General features: G+C 34.8%; 2 protein-coding genes across 2 annotated transcripts in view; one reads left to right on the forward strand and one right to left on the reverse strand.

The window, feature by feature from the left end:
• Nucleotides 1–298: 298 nt before the first annotated feature.
• On the reverse strand, nt 299–3,170 carry LOC131841019 (myb-like protein D). Its single transcript, XM_059189249.1, has 3 exons — nt 3,117–3,170; nt 2,142–2,297; nt 299–1,334 (listed from the first exon to the last, which is right to left on the reverse strand). Exons 1-3 carry the CDS (start codon nt 3,168–3,170, stop codon nt 312–314), a joined length of 1,233 nt encoding a protein of 410 aa, XP_059045232.1. The 3' UTR covers nt 299–311.
• An 869-nt stretch (nt 3,171–4,039) lies between these two features.
• Nucleotides 4,040–20,604, forward strand: part of LOC131841020 (hemocytin) — a 64,310-nt gene continuing 47,745 nt past the window's right edge. The window contains exons 1-19 of the mRNA XM_059189250.1: nt 4,040–4,131; nt 5,471–5,755; nt 6,734–6,780; nt 8,665–8,824; nt 9,361–9,584; nt 10,080–10,271; nt 10,832–10,872; nt 11,038–11,234; nt 12,800–12,954; nt 13,540–13,682; nt 14,249–14,411; nt 15,720–15,868; nt 16,423–16,489; nt 17,030–17,131; nt 17,648–17,882; nt 18,552–18,747; nt 19,314–19,506; nt 19,940–20,028; nt 20,352–20,571. Coding sequence (XP_059045233.1) covers nt 4,040–4,131; nt 5,471–5,755; nt 6,734–6,780; nt 8,665–8,824; nt 9,361–9,584; nt 10,080–10,271; nt 10,832–10,872; nt 11,038–11,234; nt 12,800–12,954; nt 13,540–13,682; nt 14,249–14,411; nt 15,720–15,868; nt 16,423–16,489; nt 17,030–17,131; nt 17,648–17,882; nt 18,552–18,747; nt 19,314–19,506; nt 19,940–20,028; nt 20,352–20,571 — 2,950 coding nt within the window. The remainder of the gene's footprint in view (nt 4,132–5,470; nt 5,756–6,733; nt 6,781–8,664; nt 8,825–9,360; nt 9,585–10,079; nt 10,272–10,831; nt 10,873–11,037; nt 11,235–12,799; nt 12,955–13,539; nt 13,683–14,248; nt 14,412–15,719; nt 15,869–16,422; nt 16,490–17,029; nt 17,132–17,647; nt 17,883–18,551; nt 18,748–19,313; nt 19,507–19,939; nt 20,029–20,351; nt 20,572–20,604) is intronic.

The following is a 20,604-nucleotide window of genomic DNA, read 5'->3' on the forward strand; positions in this document are numbered from 1 at the left end:
ATTACCAATCTGCAAAAGGTACCTTGTAATGTGTTTGAAAAATTAAATATATTATGTAAATCTACAATTGCCTTTCATTTCAACTCTAACACCCTTCTAATAAAATACAATATATACAAACAACAAATCGTTTAATATAGGTAGGTTATAACATTTTTTTGGTAAAATGCTAATATAACTGGATACGGCACTGCAAGGTAAATTATATGGTGTTCATTCAGTAATATTCGCATATATACCATCCGCTTTCCTCCGTGCCTAGATGATGTTCATGAATATTTTCCACACTGTACAAAAGGTAGAAATACATATTATTGGAACTCTAGATCACTCCAACCATTAGGGAGAGTGTAATCATTCCAGAAGCTTTCGTTTAAAAACGTCAATGCAGTGTCAGTTTCGTCCGTACCAACTTCACGTACATATCTTATGTTTTCTAACCACGACAAATCATTTTCTACAGTTTTATTGTACACACACATTAAATATTTATTCTGACGGAGTTCCTTTTTATCTTCAAATACTTCTCTAACGCTATTCGTAGGAATTTCATTTATCAAAACCTTTTTACTATTACAATTTTTAACATTACCCTTTATTTTAGTACAGTTTTTAGGATTCGATTTATTGTTTTTCAGTTTATTTTCTTTTTTGCTTCTTCCATTTAATTTATTTGATTTACCCAATGTTTTAGTTCTAGCTTTTGTTTTAGGAACGTCGTATATGATTTCGGTTGTTTCAGCAAAATTGTGAACTATCGGTTCTGCTGTAGACTTATTAGCATGTATTATTATTATATCTGAGTTTGGTTCATTTAGTGATTTATTATTATTATTATTGTATTTCTCTTCTATTTCAGTGTTAATTAAACCTACAGCATTATTTATATCTTTAAAAGTACTAGAAATAATACTCTGGGAAAAAATTTCGTCATTCGAGTTTATATTCGATTGGGTAAAATTCTCTGTTTCCTTTATGGATAGATTAGAAAGATATTCTTGTACATTATCGTCTGTTAAATTGAATTGGTTAGAAATTGGTGTTACGTTCTGCTGAATATTAATATCTTGTTCATGTATTGAATGTGTAATTAACATATCTTGTTTAGTTACGTTTTCATCTGCTATGTCTTTAATGTTTTCAATATTATCAACGCTGACTTCTACAATTAGTTCCATCTCATCGTTTTCATCAATAGAATATACTGGAGACATGATTTCTTGGCTATTGCCAAAATTAATAGTTTCGTAGCTATTTATATTTAAATCATAAGATTGCTGCGCTTCATGTTCTGCGATTATTGCGTTCATTGATCTTTTTAATTTCTCTATGACCTGCGCAAACCAATAATAATAAAGACAAAAATAATTATACTAGTACTAGTACAAGATAGAAAGCAAAGACCGCTAATTTACATTTCTTTGCTCTTTAACATTACATATAATATCTTTCTAAGGGTAAAACTTATCTTTTTGTGTATTAAGATTTATAATTATAATGAATTTTATAATACGCCATTTACAATTATTAATTATATTATTTATGAATAAAACAATACAAAGATTGTGTTGTATGAATTATTTATTGTTGTCCTAACATTATATATATATCAAGTACACACAGACATAAAATCCTTTAGACAAATTTTGTCATAAAGTCTGAATACGGTATAGATTGTATTAAAAACATGTTGATGTTAAAATACTTATTATCATAGTGCTGTTTTCCCGTTCGTAACTAGTTTGAATGGATTACGCCCACTGTTTCTCCGAATGCAGTTTAGTGCATGGGCGTCAGTTACAATAGATTTTCCTCTATGAACATCCCGTTTTGTGAAGCCATGACCGAGTAACCATATATTTAAATATAAGAGCTAGAGCTTTGTAACGTTAGTAAAACAAATCGAATCAATGAATAAATTAATCGATATATTCAATACAATAGAATCGCACTGGTATCGGCGTTTATAGCCGGGTTAGTAATTATTTGTATCTATATTTTTTCTTTAGCAGCAAGCGGGTCGTACCTATTTCTATACTGGTGTATAGAAATAGACACTTACAGGTTCAGGCACGTATTAGGTTCGCCGTATGTTTATCATCGTTATAAAGAGTAAAATATTCTTATAGGTATTATACTACCTGCAGACATCGTGCGTCCTCCAAGCACTGTTCTTTGTATGAACATACTTCTTTCATGTATGTAATAGCATTCTCAATAGATATCCGTTTGTTCTTGTATATATGGTCCTCCAATTTTAAACTGATTTTCATGAGCCTCGTAATAATTGTTTTTTCCTAGAAATGTGTTTTAGTACTGTTGTTGTATTTGGGAATTTAGGCAGTAGCACTTTATACTAGTCCTGGGGTCTATCATATCTACTATACCCACTAGAAATATTGGGTTTGCTATTTTTGACAGTTTTATTCGTCAACTACTTCTCAATATTACTATACTGGGGGAATGGGGATTGTTAGTAATGTAAACTGATTACTCCAATGCTAGCAAGTCACGTGCCCCCACGCAGTTCAACCTGGAAACTATCGTGATGACTTCCTGAGGAATTTGTCACAATAGGCCTACTGACCTGACCTCATGCTTAGCTTATCACCCTCCACTGGTGCCCCGCCAGCGTAAACCGTTAGCGCAGGGGGGCGCACCATTCCATTATCATCCATAAATAAAAAAATCTTCCATAAAAAAAAATATGATACAGTATTCATTTCTTAAAATCAAAATAAATAAAAATTATAAACATTACGTATATAAATGAAATATTTCTTCATTAATTAGTAAATGAGTTAATTATTTAAATTCAGGAAAGGATCTTCGTAATTACCTCTAGCTAAGGTCGCGTCAGTTTGAAACAATAAACTACTTTTCTTTTAAACATCTCCAATTATTTATTTCAGATATGTTAGGAAACAACATACATATGTACAATTTTTTAGGATAATCTATTGATTAAATAAGTACCTACTGTATGTATGTAAGTAAAAAATAATTCTACATTACACATAAAGCGACAATGCATTAAATATCTACTTATGTCTAGATTTTTGGTGTTCCGAATTTACAACTAAGAACTTAAGATTAAAAAGTCATCAAATATTTACCTGTTTTACTAAATGTGACAATTTGTTTTTTCTTTTATTTTTACGAGTTTGCATTACGATAAATTTGGAAGTAATAATATTTATTTTTTAAACTATATACTATAGGTATATATAGTATAGGTATTAGTATTAAAGTAAATACCTAATATTGAATTATTTCTTTATTTTTAATAATTAAAAATAGGAGACGGGGTTCATATATAGATATTTGTTTGTCGAAAATTTCCCGCTCTTTTTTTTAGGTTCTATTTAGATATTTTTTAACGGAAAGGCTAAGGGAACTGTGTCCATACAGCCATATCTGCATGTTTTTGATGTTCTTAATTTTCTATCTTGAATTATTGAGATAATGTAGTACAGTGCAAAAAATGTTCCTGAGTATCTCAATAGTTCAGTACATAAAACGTTTTTGAGTTCCTTAATAATTATTTCTGAAGAGATCGCGGGACACGGCACCATCATGGCAGACCCCCAAGCAGTCTCCCGAACAGAAGAACTCGCCGCATAGAAAAAATACGACACTTCGGAACACACAATTCCAAAGCGCCTAAACTTCCCGAAGAAATCCACTACAGCGAAGAGCACATCCCGCGTTCCGGCCTTTTCGTTTTTCGGTCAATTCGCTCATTTCCCGCTCTTTTCTGACACAGGTCCATAGATAAAATAAATTTCCCGCCGTTTTCCAAAAAAAAATTTTAGACAAATTATGTGATTTACGCTTTATTTGAATCAGACAAATCCTGCATTTGCTGATAATATTTAGCATTAAAGAGGATATTATATTGATATGAATATCCTGATTTATTTATGTAATAGAAGATAACATAATTACAAATAACTATTCGGGAATCAGTACTGTTTGTGGCATCGTAGCCATCAACTGTGTTTACTTTTTAAATGGATAAAGAGTGAATCTATTTAGTATGAACTTAATTATACAAACATTTATATTTTTAATTGCAGTCTATATTTGCGATGCTGGTTATGGAATACCAGCCTCACCAGAGGGGAACCCGTGAGTATTTTCCTACTTTCCTGTTATATAGTCACATGTCTTCTAATATAAGGGTGTAAATACCTTTTGAAATAATTAGGTAAATATTATCTAACTGTACCTTAGATAAATTAAAAGATAGGTAAATCGTCTAAATACTTTAATATTGAAGTCTACTTACTAGGTACACCTACATAGAACTTGACTAGTTTAGCATACTGCCACACTTCTAAAGTCCTTGAGTTGAAACCTAGTACAATATCTACAAAAATTGCATTCATAGGTGTTCGTCTTATTTATATAAGTGGTTATTACAGACAAGGTAGACAGAGGTGAACGTAACACATGATATTCACATATTTACATTTCGTTAAGTATAAAATATCTAAATTGACAGGGCAAATGATAGCTTTATTTCGCTAAGTATATTTGTATCCAAATTGGCAGGTCAATGTATATACCTAGTCGACATTTACCATTTTCCATCGAATGGGCGGGCAGCTCATTTGTTATTCTAGTTGCATAAAAAAACAGTTGAAAAAAAATAGATTTGGTGAAATTTTGAAACAGCGAGAAAGATAGTATTGCCATTGAACAATACGGTGGCAGAGCCCGGTTTACGGATAGGTAGAGTAAGGAGGCCGCATCTGATAGGGGTACAAGCAAAAAAGAAAAAGTACCACTTTTATTTCTTGCTTGTATTCTTGCTTCTTGCTTCTTGCACCAGCAATTTAAAAGTTTTGTAGAGTGAAAATTCAAGAGGAGTGTGTCCGCGCAACAATGAATTTCACATTTTTTCAAATTCTTTTACCCTCTTGGATTGTTCATACGAATAAACTACAGATAGCTCCTTTTTTGATGCTAATTGAGTTTTTCAATTACCTTACTAGAACAAAATTGTTTAAAGAAAATCTAAACAGTGTTACGTCCATATTAGTTGTCTTATCTTATGTACAAAATTTCATCGAGTTTAATTTGACATTTTTCATAGTAACATGTTTTATAAGGAGAGAGACGGATATGCGGCCTTAATTAACAAATTTATATCCGCAATGACGTATGATTATCGCATGCCTAATTCTTGTTAATGTTTGTATACTTAGAACAATATTAATTTAAAAGAGAAACACGCATATTCCTTGTACGTTTTTCTTGTGATGAGTCTGCATTCCAAATGAGTGATGGAATAAAATAATGTGACTATTCAAAAGTGTTTATATTAAATTTATTTGAATAAAGATTATTTCTATTTCTCTATTTCTTCATAGTTACAGAAAATAAGATTCCGACTTGGTTAATTCGACCTTAAACCGAGTCCTAATATTAAACGTTCCTAAAATTTAAGTGTCTAATCTTCTAGGCAATCCGACGTGGAGGCCCCGGCGTATGTACCGTCGTACCTGAAGAATCAAAAAATTTCAAAAACGGGCTACACCAAAACCAGAAGCTACTCAGGCACCAAAACTGCTTACAGTGGCACTAAAACTGGATATTCCGGTTACTCGGGCACTAAGACCAGTTACAGTGGTACTAAGACCGGTTACAGTGGTACTAAGACCAGCTACAGTGGCACTAAATCAGGATATTCGGGTACTAAATCAGGGTACGGCGAGCGAAAGACTTGGTACTCTAGTTCTGGACAAGCGTAAGTGTACTCTCATGTTATTCTAGATGTAAAAACAGGTAGGTTTAATTTCTACTTTTGTTTAAGTGGGGTAGGTATTTAGTACTTAAACAATATTTACATATCTTTATATAGAAAATAACTGTTATTTTGCCATAAAAATTTAAGTACTTAATAACGCTATTAAAAATAGGAGTTGGTACCACCAACGAAGGGTGAAAATTTAGGGTTGTATGTATTTTTAATGCCAAATCATAATAAAATAAATATAAAAAATGACAAAAAATTATTAGACAACATTTAGGGGTAGGGTCACCCTTATCATCGAAGGCTAGGAAAAATAGACGTTGGACGATTTTCAGATCTACCCAACATGCATATACCTAATATTAATAAAAATCGGTAAAACCGTTTCGGAGGAGATTGGAACCGATAACATAAGATATAGCTACATTATCAATTATGAATTAGAAATGCTTACTATAATCGTAATAATAATTCGTGAATTACTGTTCATTCCATATGTTGACTGGTAGATAAAATGCTTTTAGCATTAACTCCGCCTTCTATACCATGTTTTAGTTTATCAATAAAGTTGTTTCAATTAATATAATAGCATTTATGCGAAATATGGACGACAATTTGTTTTTTTTTAATTACGGTACGATAAAGGCGAAGTAATAAAAGTTTAATAAGTGTACGTTCTCGTTATTTGTTTTGAGTAACAGAATATTTCGTGGTTAGAAGATAGTAAATATGTATTTGGGAATTCAAGGAAAAGAGAAAAAACTACTGTAACTGTAACTAACTACTGTAACTGACAATACCTACATACCATATGATATATACATACAGAAAATGTAGTCAAGCGTGCTATAAAAGTTGAGTATGATTAAAATAAAATGAGCAAATAAACGGTGTTTCTAAATTAAGTATAATATTAAATTTTCTTACTATAAAACGCTTAAAACTTATTAAATTAAACCAATTTAATTTCAGGCCCAGTTATGATGAATTTCATAGTAATGCCAACCTACCTTATACTGGTAAGTACCAAGTGTAATTCTCATTACCGACGGCCTCGGTAGTTAAGAGGTTTAATATACCACTTTATTTACGTTGGTTACGGGTTCGATTCTTAGCACGGTACAAACATTTATAGTCAGACCTATAATTGTAGCTTATATATGTACTTACATAACAGGTATCTATGTATTTATATCAGTTGTTTAGTCTCTATAAGATAAGCTCTGCTTAACTTACTGACGGACTGGATAGCTCTATGTGTTTTGTCCTGAGACATTATAATATTGTCATTAAATAAAAAAATAAATCATCACTAATGTTTAGGTATCTCTAAAATTTCATGCCAAATTAATAAATAACTTCACGCAGATACAATTATCTGTAATTCCTAAAATAACAGGACCTAATTTAGGTATTAGGTGCCTATACGATAATCAGAGAGCGTGGGATGAACTGGTATCTGTCGGTAAACCGGAAACTGCTATAACTCCTAACAGGATGACAATTTGCATCTACGTATATGATTGCTATTATAAACATAGCAGTAATGTCTGTATATATGCCGACCCTATGACCTGAATATTCTCAATGCCATAGATAAATCTATCATATGGGTGAATAACTATGGGTCAAGGCTATTATAGTATTGTCATTATATTTTAAAATTGATATTTTCTAGTTCCTTGAATATTTTCATATATTTCATACTTTATATTTTATTGAGGGTTATGGGCTACTGTCAGATGTTAAGACCTACACAGATCTACTGTGCTCGTCCTTTTTTAAAATTCGCTATGTAGACGTTTGAAATAAGAATTGAAGTATATTTTGTGCTTATTTAGTAGGCCGATAATGAGTTGAAATATTCATGTAGTTTGTTTTTGATAAAATGATGATACGGTAATGTTACGGTAAGATTAATATTTGTGCTATTAAAAGTACATACTATAATGTCTTAGAACTATTTCATACTTTGTTCTTTTCACTATACAATATTAACCATAAAGTCTTCTTTTGACGTTTAGCAGAGTTAGACTGAAAAATATCTCGCGTGGGGTACCGTACTCTTACCTATATACTTTAGCCGCGCAGCTTACTTTGTAAGGTATGTTTCGGTTGTAGAGTGTAGATTAAGTAAAATTATAGGATAAGAGTTTCTCTGGAATGGCACATAAATGGTATCACGGGTGTCACATGATAACGGATACCGCTTTTCAATAGGTGGGCCGAAAGCCTGTATGGCGTTTCAACTAGATTAAAATAAATAAAAAGGGGAACGATTTGTGTATATAGGCGACTGTTACCGCTTACCATCGTATAGGCATCCAGCTTTTATGCAATCCCAATTACATAAAAAAATAAATAGTTCATTATTACCACTTCCTAGCAAGTCGATTGGCTTACTTGCTATTCCGATGCTTCCAGTAGTCGTAAAAGAAGTCATATATGTCTTTTTGGATTGAATTAGATGTTATTTTGCATTTCACTATTTGATGAATAGATATTAGGTATATGGATATATATCAATTTTATTTCACTATATAATGGATATATGTTTAATTCCGCTGCCATTAGCATGTGTGAGACCACAAATATTTAGTGTGAAAACCTGACTATTGATGATCAAACTCCAACGTTTAATGAGTCTATGAGCTGAAGAGTGCTTTTTTGGTGAAAATTGTGTTTCTCATGTGCATGCCATTCTAAAACAAACTTATTTAAAGAAACACAACACAACACCATTGACAAAATTTCATAGGTTTATTTAATTATTATAGATAAATTTCAAAGTAGCACGTTTTTTATGGAGAGGGGTAAGGGAGCAGCCTTACGTAATATATCGGTATGTAACGCAACGCAATATCGCACGATTACTACCGATTTACTATTGTATTCTTTAATAGCAAAATGTGATCCGGAGTGCAAGAACAATGGGATATGTGTGGACACAAACACCTGCCACTGTCCCGCCAACTTCCACGGCCGATATTGCGAATTTGAGAAGAAACCATGCCTCGTGTACCCGCCGTTACCCATGAACTCCAATAGGAGTTGCTCCGCAGAGTAAGTATTTTTTTTTTCATGGAACAAACATATCCATGAGTTTTCGAAATGATTGCAAATATTTTTAACGAAGCACATGTATTTCCGTTTGGCTTATGGCTGACTGGGAGACGATGCCTCAAGATGTTAAGCTGCCACCTATAGTTGTGTAGTACATTGAAGTTATAATAAACAAAGATTTTGTTTGTTTATATCACAGTTTTTATTGAAGAACAAGTTATGGTTCAGCATAACTTTATAGTTTCAAAAGAAATGGATTGTATAGCTAGACTAGTTCAACCTCCAGACTCCTACAAGGCATAACTGATGTTATGCTAACTATTTTACAAACTTCCAAGTTTATAATACTAGTAAGATATATCTATATGGTGCGTTTTTTTTATTTAAATATATAATTTTAATTCTTATGAAATCATTTTAAGACTATCGACTCTTTTTAATTGAAAAGGTTTTCACAAACTACTGTCTTGTTTCTGAAATTTAAATTTAATTGCACTTGCATGAATTAAATATTTCTACTTCTTTTATATTGATAGCTTCTGCACAGTCCAGTGTTTACCTGGCCACAAGTTTATCGACGGTACCACTGTCGCCAACATGCGCTGTTTGGACGGCCAGTGGAGGCCGACGCGAGCTGACTTCTCTACCATCCCGGACTGTGAGCCGGAGTGCAACCCTTCGTGTCAGAATGGAGGCATCTGTCTGTCTCTCAACACCTGCCAGTGTCCGGATGGATACAGGGGTCCACAGTGCCAGTACTGTTAGTGACATTTTATTTATAGTTCCTTTGTCACTTTGCTACTTCATAATTCGTGCCATAACAAAATAATATTCCAAAAACTTTCGATTGTAAAAACCATCAATAGATTACGTGACTCGTTAAGGAGAGAGTCAACAAGGTGTGACATTGTCACATCGTCAAATAAGGGGTTAGAAGTGTCGCAAATTTCGTGAAAAGAATCATCAAATTTAGGACCTTTCTCATCGCGTGCGCATCGACTTTGCGCACGCGACATCTCTATTTTTAGTATTAAAACACGAAATTTGAGGTACTAAAATGTGACCAGTAGTTACAAGGTAAGTGAGGGGCGAACACTATTGGAATTGTTTTGACGTTTGAATATATGAATGGCCGCTGATCAGGTTGTAGAGCTTTGATTTTATAAGTAAATTAATGCATATTAAAAAAATGTCATTTCAAATAAACTGTACCAATTTATTTTTGATAATAAATAATACAATGAATCTTTTCTAGCTGCGAGCGCCTGCGAGATGCGAAAGCTAGCTTTCAACGGTGGATACTCCTGCTTCGGAGATGACGACACTTACTCCTGCAAATTGAACTGCCCCAGCGGCTCCACATTCAGCGTACCTCCAGCACCTCAATACACCTGCCTGTATTCCACTGGGGTGTTCGAACCGCAGCCTATACCTCATTGTGTCTTCAGTAAGTATATGTTTACTAGTGTTAGTCGTGACTTTAACTGTTATTTTTAGACCATAATATTAATAATAATTACCCTCGTTAATCCATATATCACACAGCGCCATCTAGTCTCTAGATAAGACCTCATGTTATGGGTACTAGACAACGATATAAATATTCAATCTTTTTCTATCTTTACATAGTACAAAACAAAATCGCCACTGCTATCCTTAATATCTTTTAAGTTACGCAACGGATTTTATACGCAATGTTCAGCAATAGATAGAGTGATCCAAGAGGAAGGTTTATATGTATAATACATGCGTGTTATAGTATAGAACAGTATATAGTAAAATTGTAACAGGACAATATCTGTACATTATTTACATATATTGGAAATGGGGTGAGTCTTTGTAAAAGTAAAGAATCCACTACAACAGTTTTTAGAAACTTTGTCTGTCAGTCTGTTGAATAACTACTGCATAGAATTGAATGCAGTTTTTAATCATGTATTAGTGGTTTAACTTTTAAGTCTCTTATTATATTTTATTAAATTAAGAACTGTTGTATATCTGTTACAGACGATGTGGTCGTTGTACATCCAAGCAATTACCACAATATGGTAAGTTACAGTAATAAATAAATAAATAAAACAAATTTTAATTATATTAACGGCGTATTAGTTTCAAAATTTTCAATTTCTAAATTCCAATTTCATACTCTCCGTCCTCGTAAGTTTCGTACAAAGTTTTTTCTTCACGCATTAATAGAATCATTCCTTTGTTAGAGCGTTTACGAAAGTCACTACAATATGAGCAGTTCGAGTCAAAGCAGTTACGGGTACAGTCACAGTCACAGTGGTGTTTATGGCGGTAGTGAGACCGAGAACGTTGTGATGGTGGTACAAGACCTCACCCCCAAAGGCGGCACCTGCCTCACGTGGGCAGGAGTGCATTACAAAACCTTCGACGGCAAGATTTATAGGTGAGTACCCAATACCTGCCAATTCTTCTCGTTATCAAATCAAAATGTTCTTCAGGTCTGCTTAAATCAATATGACTAATTTATTCTTATTTAGTTACTCAACCAGTTGGTTGTATATTTAATATTTTCTCTGCTTGTGTTAAATTACTGCTAGTTGGTAGTTTATATTCATACACAGCTATTTATGGTCAAATCTACCGTCAGTTCGTAGTTGCTTTCAAGATGATTGCATTTCTGATGCTGATTCATTTTTAAATTCAAATTTGGGTTAATAGACTGAGCAATTAGTTACTTTTGTTGACTTAAGTGATAGCTTATTTTCGTCCTCGTAGTCCGATCTATCTTCATAAAATTCTTTAATATGTGTTTTAGACTTTGTGTTGAAAATTTAACAAACGGACAGATAAACCTTCGGAATAGATTAGAATACCGTTAAATTTATTACAACATAAATCACAACATAACAATAATTACCCTCACAGCAGCATATAAATTATTATATCATATAAACGGTAATAGAATACACAGACAGCCCTAGTAGTGTAGCGGTTTCGCACACCAATTTTCTTCCGATTCCTCGCACGGTACATATGTATATTTGTATTCGTATATGATTACTTGTATAGGTCTGGCTGTTTTCTATGTATGTTATTTATTTATTTATTCATTTATTCATTTATTTCGGATATATATCCATATTATGTTAGGAAACAACTTATAAAATATGTTGTAAATTACAATTTTATTCATTCAATTCATATATTTATGCCTATTTCCACGTCCAGAAGAACTGGGTCCGCAGCAGTGCAGCGATATCCAGTGTCTCTGGAGCGGACAATAAAGCATATTGGATATGGTGTTTAGGAGGCTGTTTGCGCTCCCCCGAATTCTATACATGAGTGATGCAGTTCTATTTCGCATTATGGCTTCAAAACCATCTATCCGCGTTGCTGCAAACATCTCTGATGCGCTATAGAACATTTATGCATTTACAAAAAAATTATAAATATTTCTATTAGTTGTCTAGTAGCCATAACAGGCTCTACTTAGCTTGTGATGGCTCCGTTTGAATTGTATATGGTTATTATTATTATCATCATCACGGCATCATAGAATACACAACGGTGTCTGTGATCTCGCATGAGTTATCGATTCTAAAAGACTACATTATTCCCCTGTATCAAATCGCAGCGGGAGCCTAAGATTTAAAATAAATCAAAATATATACATAAAAAAAAAAAGGTGAAACAAATAAAAGGGGATAAAAAAAAAAGACTACATTATTTACTTTATTATGAGGGATATAAAAACTATTGTTTACTCTACTGCGACTATCTACGACTTATTCTCTCAAACCTACCAAATAAACACCAAAACTCTCATTAAAATCTGTCAAGCCGTTTTGAAGTGCGATAACAATATGACGGACATTTTAATATTTTAGATGCAACCGAATTTGCTGTAAATTCGTTTGTTTGTTCGATTCTTCACTAACTTCTTTTAAAGCACGCAAATTTTGAAAATGATTTCTGATTTTTTTCTTTATTCTCATGATAATTCTACAGCTTCGAGTCTCCGTGTGAGCATGTTCTGGTACGAGATGCAAGGGAGCACAAGTATACTGTGGTGGTCAAACACAGCGAGTGCAAGAGGAAGCCCTACTGTCCGAGCGAGCTCACCATCTACATGGAGGACAAGCCGTACATGCTCAGCGTTGGAGGTGAGATAATGTGACCACAGAAATATAACGTAGAGAATATTCCTTCATTTCTATAAAAATAACTACTTTTACTTTGTAGAAAGTCGTTTATCTTAGTCATTTCTGTCACCAAGTAAGTTTTGTAAGTCATGTAATTTCACTGTCATAATTTACCCCCATACAGTTTTTGAAGGGTAAATCATCGCAGTAAAATTACAGAGCACAGAGGTTATTTTAGGACAGCCATCTTTGGAAGGAATCTTTTAAACTGAATTTGAAAGATACCACGCCATATTAGGGAGCCTCAATTCTAGAATGGGAACGCATGTCACTATTGCAATTTGACTATCATAATTTACCTTTCAAACTAATTTGAAAGGTAAATTATGACAGTGAAACTAAAGGGTAAATAAGCACGCCATCTTAGGCAGGGATTCTGGAATGAGAACGTATATTACTTTCTTTAATTTTGCTGTCATAATTTACTTACTCTTCAGACTGAATTTTAAAGGCATATTGTGATAGTGAAATTACAAGTTATAACGAGTACAGAGGCTTATTATATTATTATAGTTATTATATTCTTTGTATTTTAATTTTTTTTAGAGGATGGTTCGGTGATATTCCGCAGTACAAAACGTCTACTCCCAATGCCGGCGTCTCTGCCAGGCATCCGCGTCTCCATGCCAGCTGACTTCGTACTCGTCAACTTGGACGCTGCTGGTGTCACTATTAAATGGGACTCCAATGTAAGAGTATATATTGTATCTAAGTTTTTTTTTTCTGTTGAGTAAAATCAATATATGTATAATGAATAGGGCCCTCCCTGGACTCTGTAAATTAAATATACACATACATGGCCTGTGCTTAACAAAATAGGCAGATTTTTCCAAGAGGAATAGGAAACGTCCTAATTGCTAAAACTGCAAATCTTTGTTAGGCACAGACCTCCAGTGCTTTGCAAAACCAGCGAAAGTAAGCGGTGCACTAAACTGCTAGACTACCGACGGATATTTTTTAAACAAAGATTGGTTGCATTTATATTATCTACCTTTATAGTTTTGCTAGACAAAACGTATTTTTTTTAATAAATGATCATGGAATGGTGCACTCGGATGTGCTAATCTTTTATGCTGGCGGAACACAAGTGAAGGATGATAAGTTGAAGATGAGTTCGTGTCAGTTAGCCCATCGTGACAAATTAACCAGGAATTTATCATGATTGTTTCCAAGAGGAGGAGGATGGAGGTCAATATCGTACATTGCTAGCAATTTGGTCATCAGTCCACATTATTAACAATCCGCTTTCCCCCAGAACGTGGTATTGGTAGATGGAACGGTTCAACTCTGGAACAACACTGAAGGCCTCTGTGGTACACTAGACGGAAACCCAGAAAACGATATGAGAACTAAAGTTGGCACTATTGCCAAAACCAAGTCCGCAATGGCTTCCTCATGGCAGGTCAATAAAATAGGAGGTACATGCTTTATATATAATCGGCTGGTATTGTCCTACACCATTTTTTTATGGATTATAATGGAATAGTATACCCGCTTACTGGCGGGGTACCAAGGAGGATGGGTACGAAGTTAGGTCAGTTAATCCATCGTGACGAATTAACCACAATGGTTTCCAGTGGCGACCGCGTGAAGGTCGACTTAACATGTTAAATTGTTAGCAGTGGTTTCATTATTCTCCATTACTAATAATCCCTTCCCAGGGGGGAGACTACTGCATTGTTTGAATAAAATAAACCTTCATATTTTTTTATGTCATTAAAATGGCAAACAAGTTGAGACGGCTCACTTAATAATAAGTGGTAACCATTGTCTACATAGGTGCATGAACAGTGAAATACGGACATGATGTTATCATGTTACGCCCGTAATACTGTTGTATGTCCGTAATACTCCTGCGTTGTCCGTAATACTCCTGCGTTGTCCGTAATACTCCTGCGTTGCCCGTAATACTCCTGCGTTGCCCGTAATGCTCCTGCGTTGCCCGTAATGCTCCTGATGCCCGTAACACTCCTGCGTTGTCCGTATTACTCCTGCGTTGCCCTAGTCTGCACCCGTAATACCCCTGCGTTGCCCGTAATACTACTGCGTTGCCCGTAATACTCCTGCTTTGCCCGTAATGCTCCTGCGTTGCCCGTAATGCTCCTGCGTTGCCCGTAATGCTCCTGCGTTGCCCGTAATCCTCCTGCGTTGTAATCCTCCTGCGTTGTCCAAAAATGCGTTGCCCGTAAATTAATACCCCATTTAATACTACTGCGTTGCCCGTAATACTCCTGCTTTGCCCGTAATGCTCCTGCGTTGCCCGTAATGCTCCTGCGTTGCCCGTAATGCTCCTGCGTTGCCCGTAATCCTCCTGCGTTGCCCGTAATCCTCCTGCGTTGTCCGTATTACTCCTGCGTTATAATACTCCTGCGTTACAACTACTGCGTTGCCCGTAATATTTGCCCGTAATGCTCCTATGTGCTCCTGTTGGTAATGCTCCTGCGTTGCCCGTAATACTCCTGCGTTGTCCGTAATACTCCTGCGTTGTCCGTAATACTCCTGCGTTGCCATCTGAGGACTAAGATATCACGCCCTATCCTGTAATTTCTCTGCTTCTAGTCTCACCCAATCTTTCAATCTAATGCAAGCTGCTTGGCCACTGAAATATGTGAGACTAAGGTACCCACCCAGATGAATCATTACAAAAATGACCTCACTAAATTATCATTTTTAGTAGTGGAGAATATTGTATAAATATAGACAATATCTGAAAAAATCCATAATAGTTCAAGTAGTCCATAATAGTACAAAACCATTTAAAATTTGTAGATATGTGGAAGGTACATATATATCTAAAGCCGATGAAGATATGAAGAAAGCTTTACAGTTTTGTACCAAAGTATTCAGTAAGGAGAAATTCCGCAAGTGCTCCAAGGTTAGTTTGATGCCTTTGACCACAATCTTCGCCGACCATTAATTTTAAGTTACTGGAATACATATATATCTGTATTATATATAAAATTCTTGTGTCACAATGTTAATATTATACTTATAAGATAATTACCATACATCTCTGAGAATCGGCTACTGTCGATTTTTCATATCCTTATGTGATAAGGGTTGTCCACCAGTAATATTTTATTTTTATTTTTTGGGCAAAATTACTATTTTTTATAATGTACAACCCTAAATTTTCACCCTGCTGTCACCAACCCCTACTTTTTAATAGCGAATTTAATTTATATGGCTAAACAACGTTTGCGGGGTCAGGTAGTAAAAATATATATTCTTGAACACATCGTGTAGTGTTCGACTAATGAGATTTTACTAATGTTAATATTATTTTATATACGACGATCCCGGGAACATAGTAAAGTAAAGCGGTATATGTACTAAGCTTCTACCGAAGGTATCATACCTTAATGATAAGCTGTAGGATATTAAAACATATTAACATACAGTATATTAATAATATTTCCTAAATTTCAGGTTATGGATATATCAATGTTACTGGAAACGTGTCAATGGGACTACTGCGCTTGTATAAGCAGTTTGAGTAAGTTTCTTATATTCCTATTGTTACGGTTATGTTAGTATAAATATAAAAATTAGAACTGTTCAATTCCGATTGTATTCATAGATTATATAATACACGTATTAAATCACTAGTTGTGCCCTCGGTTTCGCCCGTGTGAAATTTATAGCCTATATGTTATTTTGATATATAAGCTACATATATTACTGTAAAGTTTCATCAAAATCCGTTCTGTAGTTTTTGAGTGCAAGAGTAACAAACATCCATCCATACTCACAAACATTCTCGTTTATAATATTAATTTAATAAATTGAAATTGATAATAATTATTGTTCATAGATAATAAATATATCTAAAATAAGTATATTAGAAAATATAGTACAAAAGGTAATCTTAAATAACAATCCTTCAGACGCTTGTATCAAACAGGTTGTGTGAAAACATGTCGGTATATTTCACATATCCTATATACATATATATTTTAAAAGCATGTTTTGCTTAGTTTTTATTATATTTGATTAAAGAAATAAAACTTTATTAAATCTTACATCTTTCTTCCAGGTCCTGAAGAATGCGCTTGCAGCACGGTATCTGTGTACGCTAAGGAATGCCTGAGACATGGTGTGGAGGGAATGAAGTCGTGGCGGGATCCTGACACCTGCCGTGAGTGTTTTTTTTACTGTTTTGGGCTACTAACAATTAATCTCGACTTATCAAAGTGTCTAAGGCTGTTGGTCGCAGCTGGCTTTTACAGCTTCACCAAACGATAAGGGGCAAGTGCAAATGGGATTCCAAACCCGTGGTAAGACTTACGGAGCTGCTGAAGGCCAAATTCTATAGATCACCGATAGGGGAACCTCATTTAGGCCGTCGTAATGTGGATCCCCGTTTGAATTGATCCTATCTGTACCTTCCATAAAATGAACCTCGAACGACAGCGGATAACAGTAAATAAAATCCTTGGATTAGAAGTACTGAACAGACATCAGACACATTAATTAGATGTTTCCCGGAGAAGTAAAACCCCGGACTCTTCAAATCTGGCGAAAAGAAGTTTCTTCTGGGTGAGCGCACTATATCCTAAGTCTTCCCTCTTCCACCAAGTGAGGCAAGATCAAGCGTAACCCATTATAATAATAATAATAACATATTGACTAAATTGGTATGATATTTCTGCAGCCATGCACTGCCCCGAAGGCAAGCTATACAATTCGTGCGGCCCTGATATTCAGCCCAGCTGCGCATTCTCCTCACCTACAAAATCCGACAACTCCAGCTGTGTCGAGGGTTGCTTCTGTCCTGAGGGTCAACTTCTGGAGGGTGGGAAATGCGTCACCAAAGACGAGTGCCCCTGTCGCCTGAGGAACCGCAGTTTTAAGCCGGGTTCAGTTGTACCTAAAGATTGCAATAAATGGTAAATTTTAATACTAATTATTTAACAGTGATTACGTTAATTAATAATAATCGAATTGAATGAATAAGTGAATAATTTTATGGCAGATAACCATAGATCAAAAATAAAACAGTGCCGAGGATGTCCATAGAGTTTTACAGAATTACTCTATATTAAGGTATCTCAATGGTCAATAATTCGCACGTGACCCCATTCGGCGTTCACAGGCCATATATTCTCAAAAAGATGTCATTGCCGTGGTATAAAAAAATATTTTGATTTCCATATAAAATAACGTATAAAAGCTAATCGTTAAAAGCAAATTTTTGTAGAAATAACTACTTTGCAAAGAAATCTATTTACATGTGTAGATATATTTCTCCAGATTCATAGCTCATGAGATAAAACGATACGGTAACTGCTCGCGTTGTTTTCATACGGAAACATAGATTTTTCATGCATACGGAAATATATCTACCGGTTAACATTTTATCTCTTTGTAGTATATATAGTCTTTGGCATAATTAATATTGTTCATAACGTACTCTGTGCTGTTGACAGAGCCTGATTGTAAAAATGGCGGGAACGGCCTAATTAAATGTGAAGCTCAATTTAGCATTTCATTTATTTATATACACTCTTGTATATGGTATTTGGTATGGATAATATTTAATACGGAAGATGTTGTAGCACGTGCCAGGCAGGCGAGTGGTCGTGTACCCAAGTGGCGTGCGGCGCGCGCTGCAGCGCTGTGGGCGACCCCCACTATACCACCTTCGACGGCCTCCGCTACGACTTCATGGGGCATTGCACCTACATACTCCTCAAGACTGACAACATCACGGTTGAAGTTGAGAATGTCGCGTGTTCTGGTGCCATTACTGAGGTTGGTAGCTGAGGTCTATAACCTAATTCTTGTATTTTTGGACAAACTTCTTAGCATTCACCCGCCGGTGCAAGGTTCATCGTATGGCAGAGAGGGAAAATCTGATAGAAATCTGCTAGTGCAACTTTAGATACACGTTTTCTATTATAAAACCCACTGCTGGACTAGACCGGCCAAGATCTTAAAGAAGATTGTAGAGAGAGTATACCTCTAGCTTCCACTTCCGGTGACTAAAAGAAGCTAAACCTATTATTCCTAAATTTCCTAAGGTTCCTGCTGTAATTATTGGAAATAAAAAGCCAAATTTTGCTAGATTAAAAAACAACAACTTTTAGTAACTAGTACTCTATGTAAGTTATAGTATAATGAATTCCTTTGGCTTTTTACAAACTTTTATTTTCGACAATTCTACTAATCTCGACTATTCGAAAAGAGTCATTTATTTCCAAATATTAAAAATCTTCATTTTGTTTATCTTATATAAGTATACAACAAATAAACAATATAAAGCTACTTTAGCAGCCTATTAGCCTATAAACTTAAAGGGTAAAATTTATTTTCTGCAGGCAATGAACCTTGTACCTTACAAAGGTGCAGGGAAGCCATCTTGCACTAAATCAGTGACAGTGAACTACGACGGAGCCAGGATCCACCTGAAGCAGGGTGGATTCATTCTCGTTAATGGCAAGGAAGTCACCGCACTGCCGGTTACTGTTGGCAAGATCAGGATACGAGCTGCCTCGTCGCTCTTTGTTATAGGTTTGTTATGAAAATTTAATAAATACGTGTTATCATTTATTTTATGTACTTAGGATGGCAAACAAGATCAGGGTCGACCTAATAGTAATTTGTAAAATTCGTATCCATAGCTGTATGTGTATAACATACAGCTATGGATATCATGTTATGTTGTGACGCCTGTGATACCGCATATACGTTAGCATTGCGCAGGATTGCCATAAAATGTAATACTCCAAATGCTGTAATTTCACCTTATCTCTCCAAAACAGGGCTTATAAAGCAAGCTGCTTGGCGGTTGAATTAAGTGAAAGTTAGGTACCCTCCAAATTAAATTACGTAAGTGTATTAATCTTCTCACAAATGATACTGTTTAGATTTAATCTAATATACAAAACTGCCATAGAATATATATTGTTATATTTTTATAAATAATTGTATCTTGTATTTGTAGTGCAACTTCCAATTAAAGTGGACCTGTGGTGGGACGGAAGCACCAGAGTGTTTGTAGATGTACCACCCGCATTACAAGGGAAAACGCAGGTAAATGATATAATTAGACAATACAAATTTTCATATTCACAACCTAACTCAAGAATAGTCAAAGTCAACTTTTTCTCTTATTTAGCCCCAATAGTTTAGTTATTCTGTTTACGGGAAAAACAATGTATCTGGAATAAAATTAGTTGGAAAAAAGTTAGAAATTTACATATTATTCTCCTCTCAGAAACAGGCAAGACAGAAAAGACAAGCAAGACAAGGAGGTAATGAATCAGCCTTGTAAATAGAGATCTCTTCCAAATGATGCCTCCTTAATTTAGTTAACAATATAGACAATTTCGGAATAATATCATGTATTTTAACAGGGTCTTTGTGGAACACTAAATCGGAACCAAAAAGACGACTTCCTAACACCTGAAGGTGATATTGAGCAGTCAGCACTGGCGTTTGCGAACAAGTGGAAAACTAGAGAACTCTGCGACGACATGGTCGCTACAGAACCAGAGCATCCTTGTAAAGCCAATATCGAGAACAAGGAGGCTGCTGAGAAGTATTGTAGTAAATTGAAGAGTAAACTGTTTGAAGGTAATTGTGACATTATAAAATGCCTTGAAAGTC

Source organism: Achroia grisella, unplaced genomic scaffold (genome assembly GCF_030625045.1).
Source record: "Achroia grisella isolate CSIRO2021 unplaced genomic scaffold, CSIRO_AGI_Agris_v1 utg157, whole genome shotgun sequence".
In the NCBI taxonomy this organism is placed as follows: Eukaryota; Metazoa; Arthropoda; class Insecta; order Lepidoptera; family Pyralidae; genus Achroia; species Achroia grisella.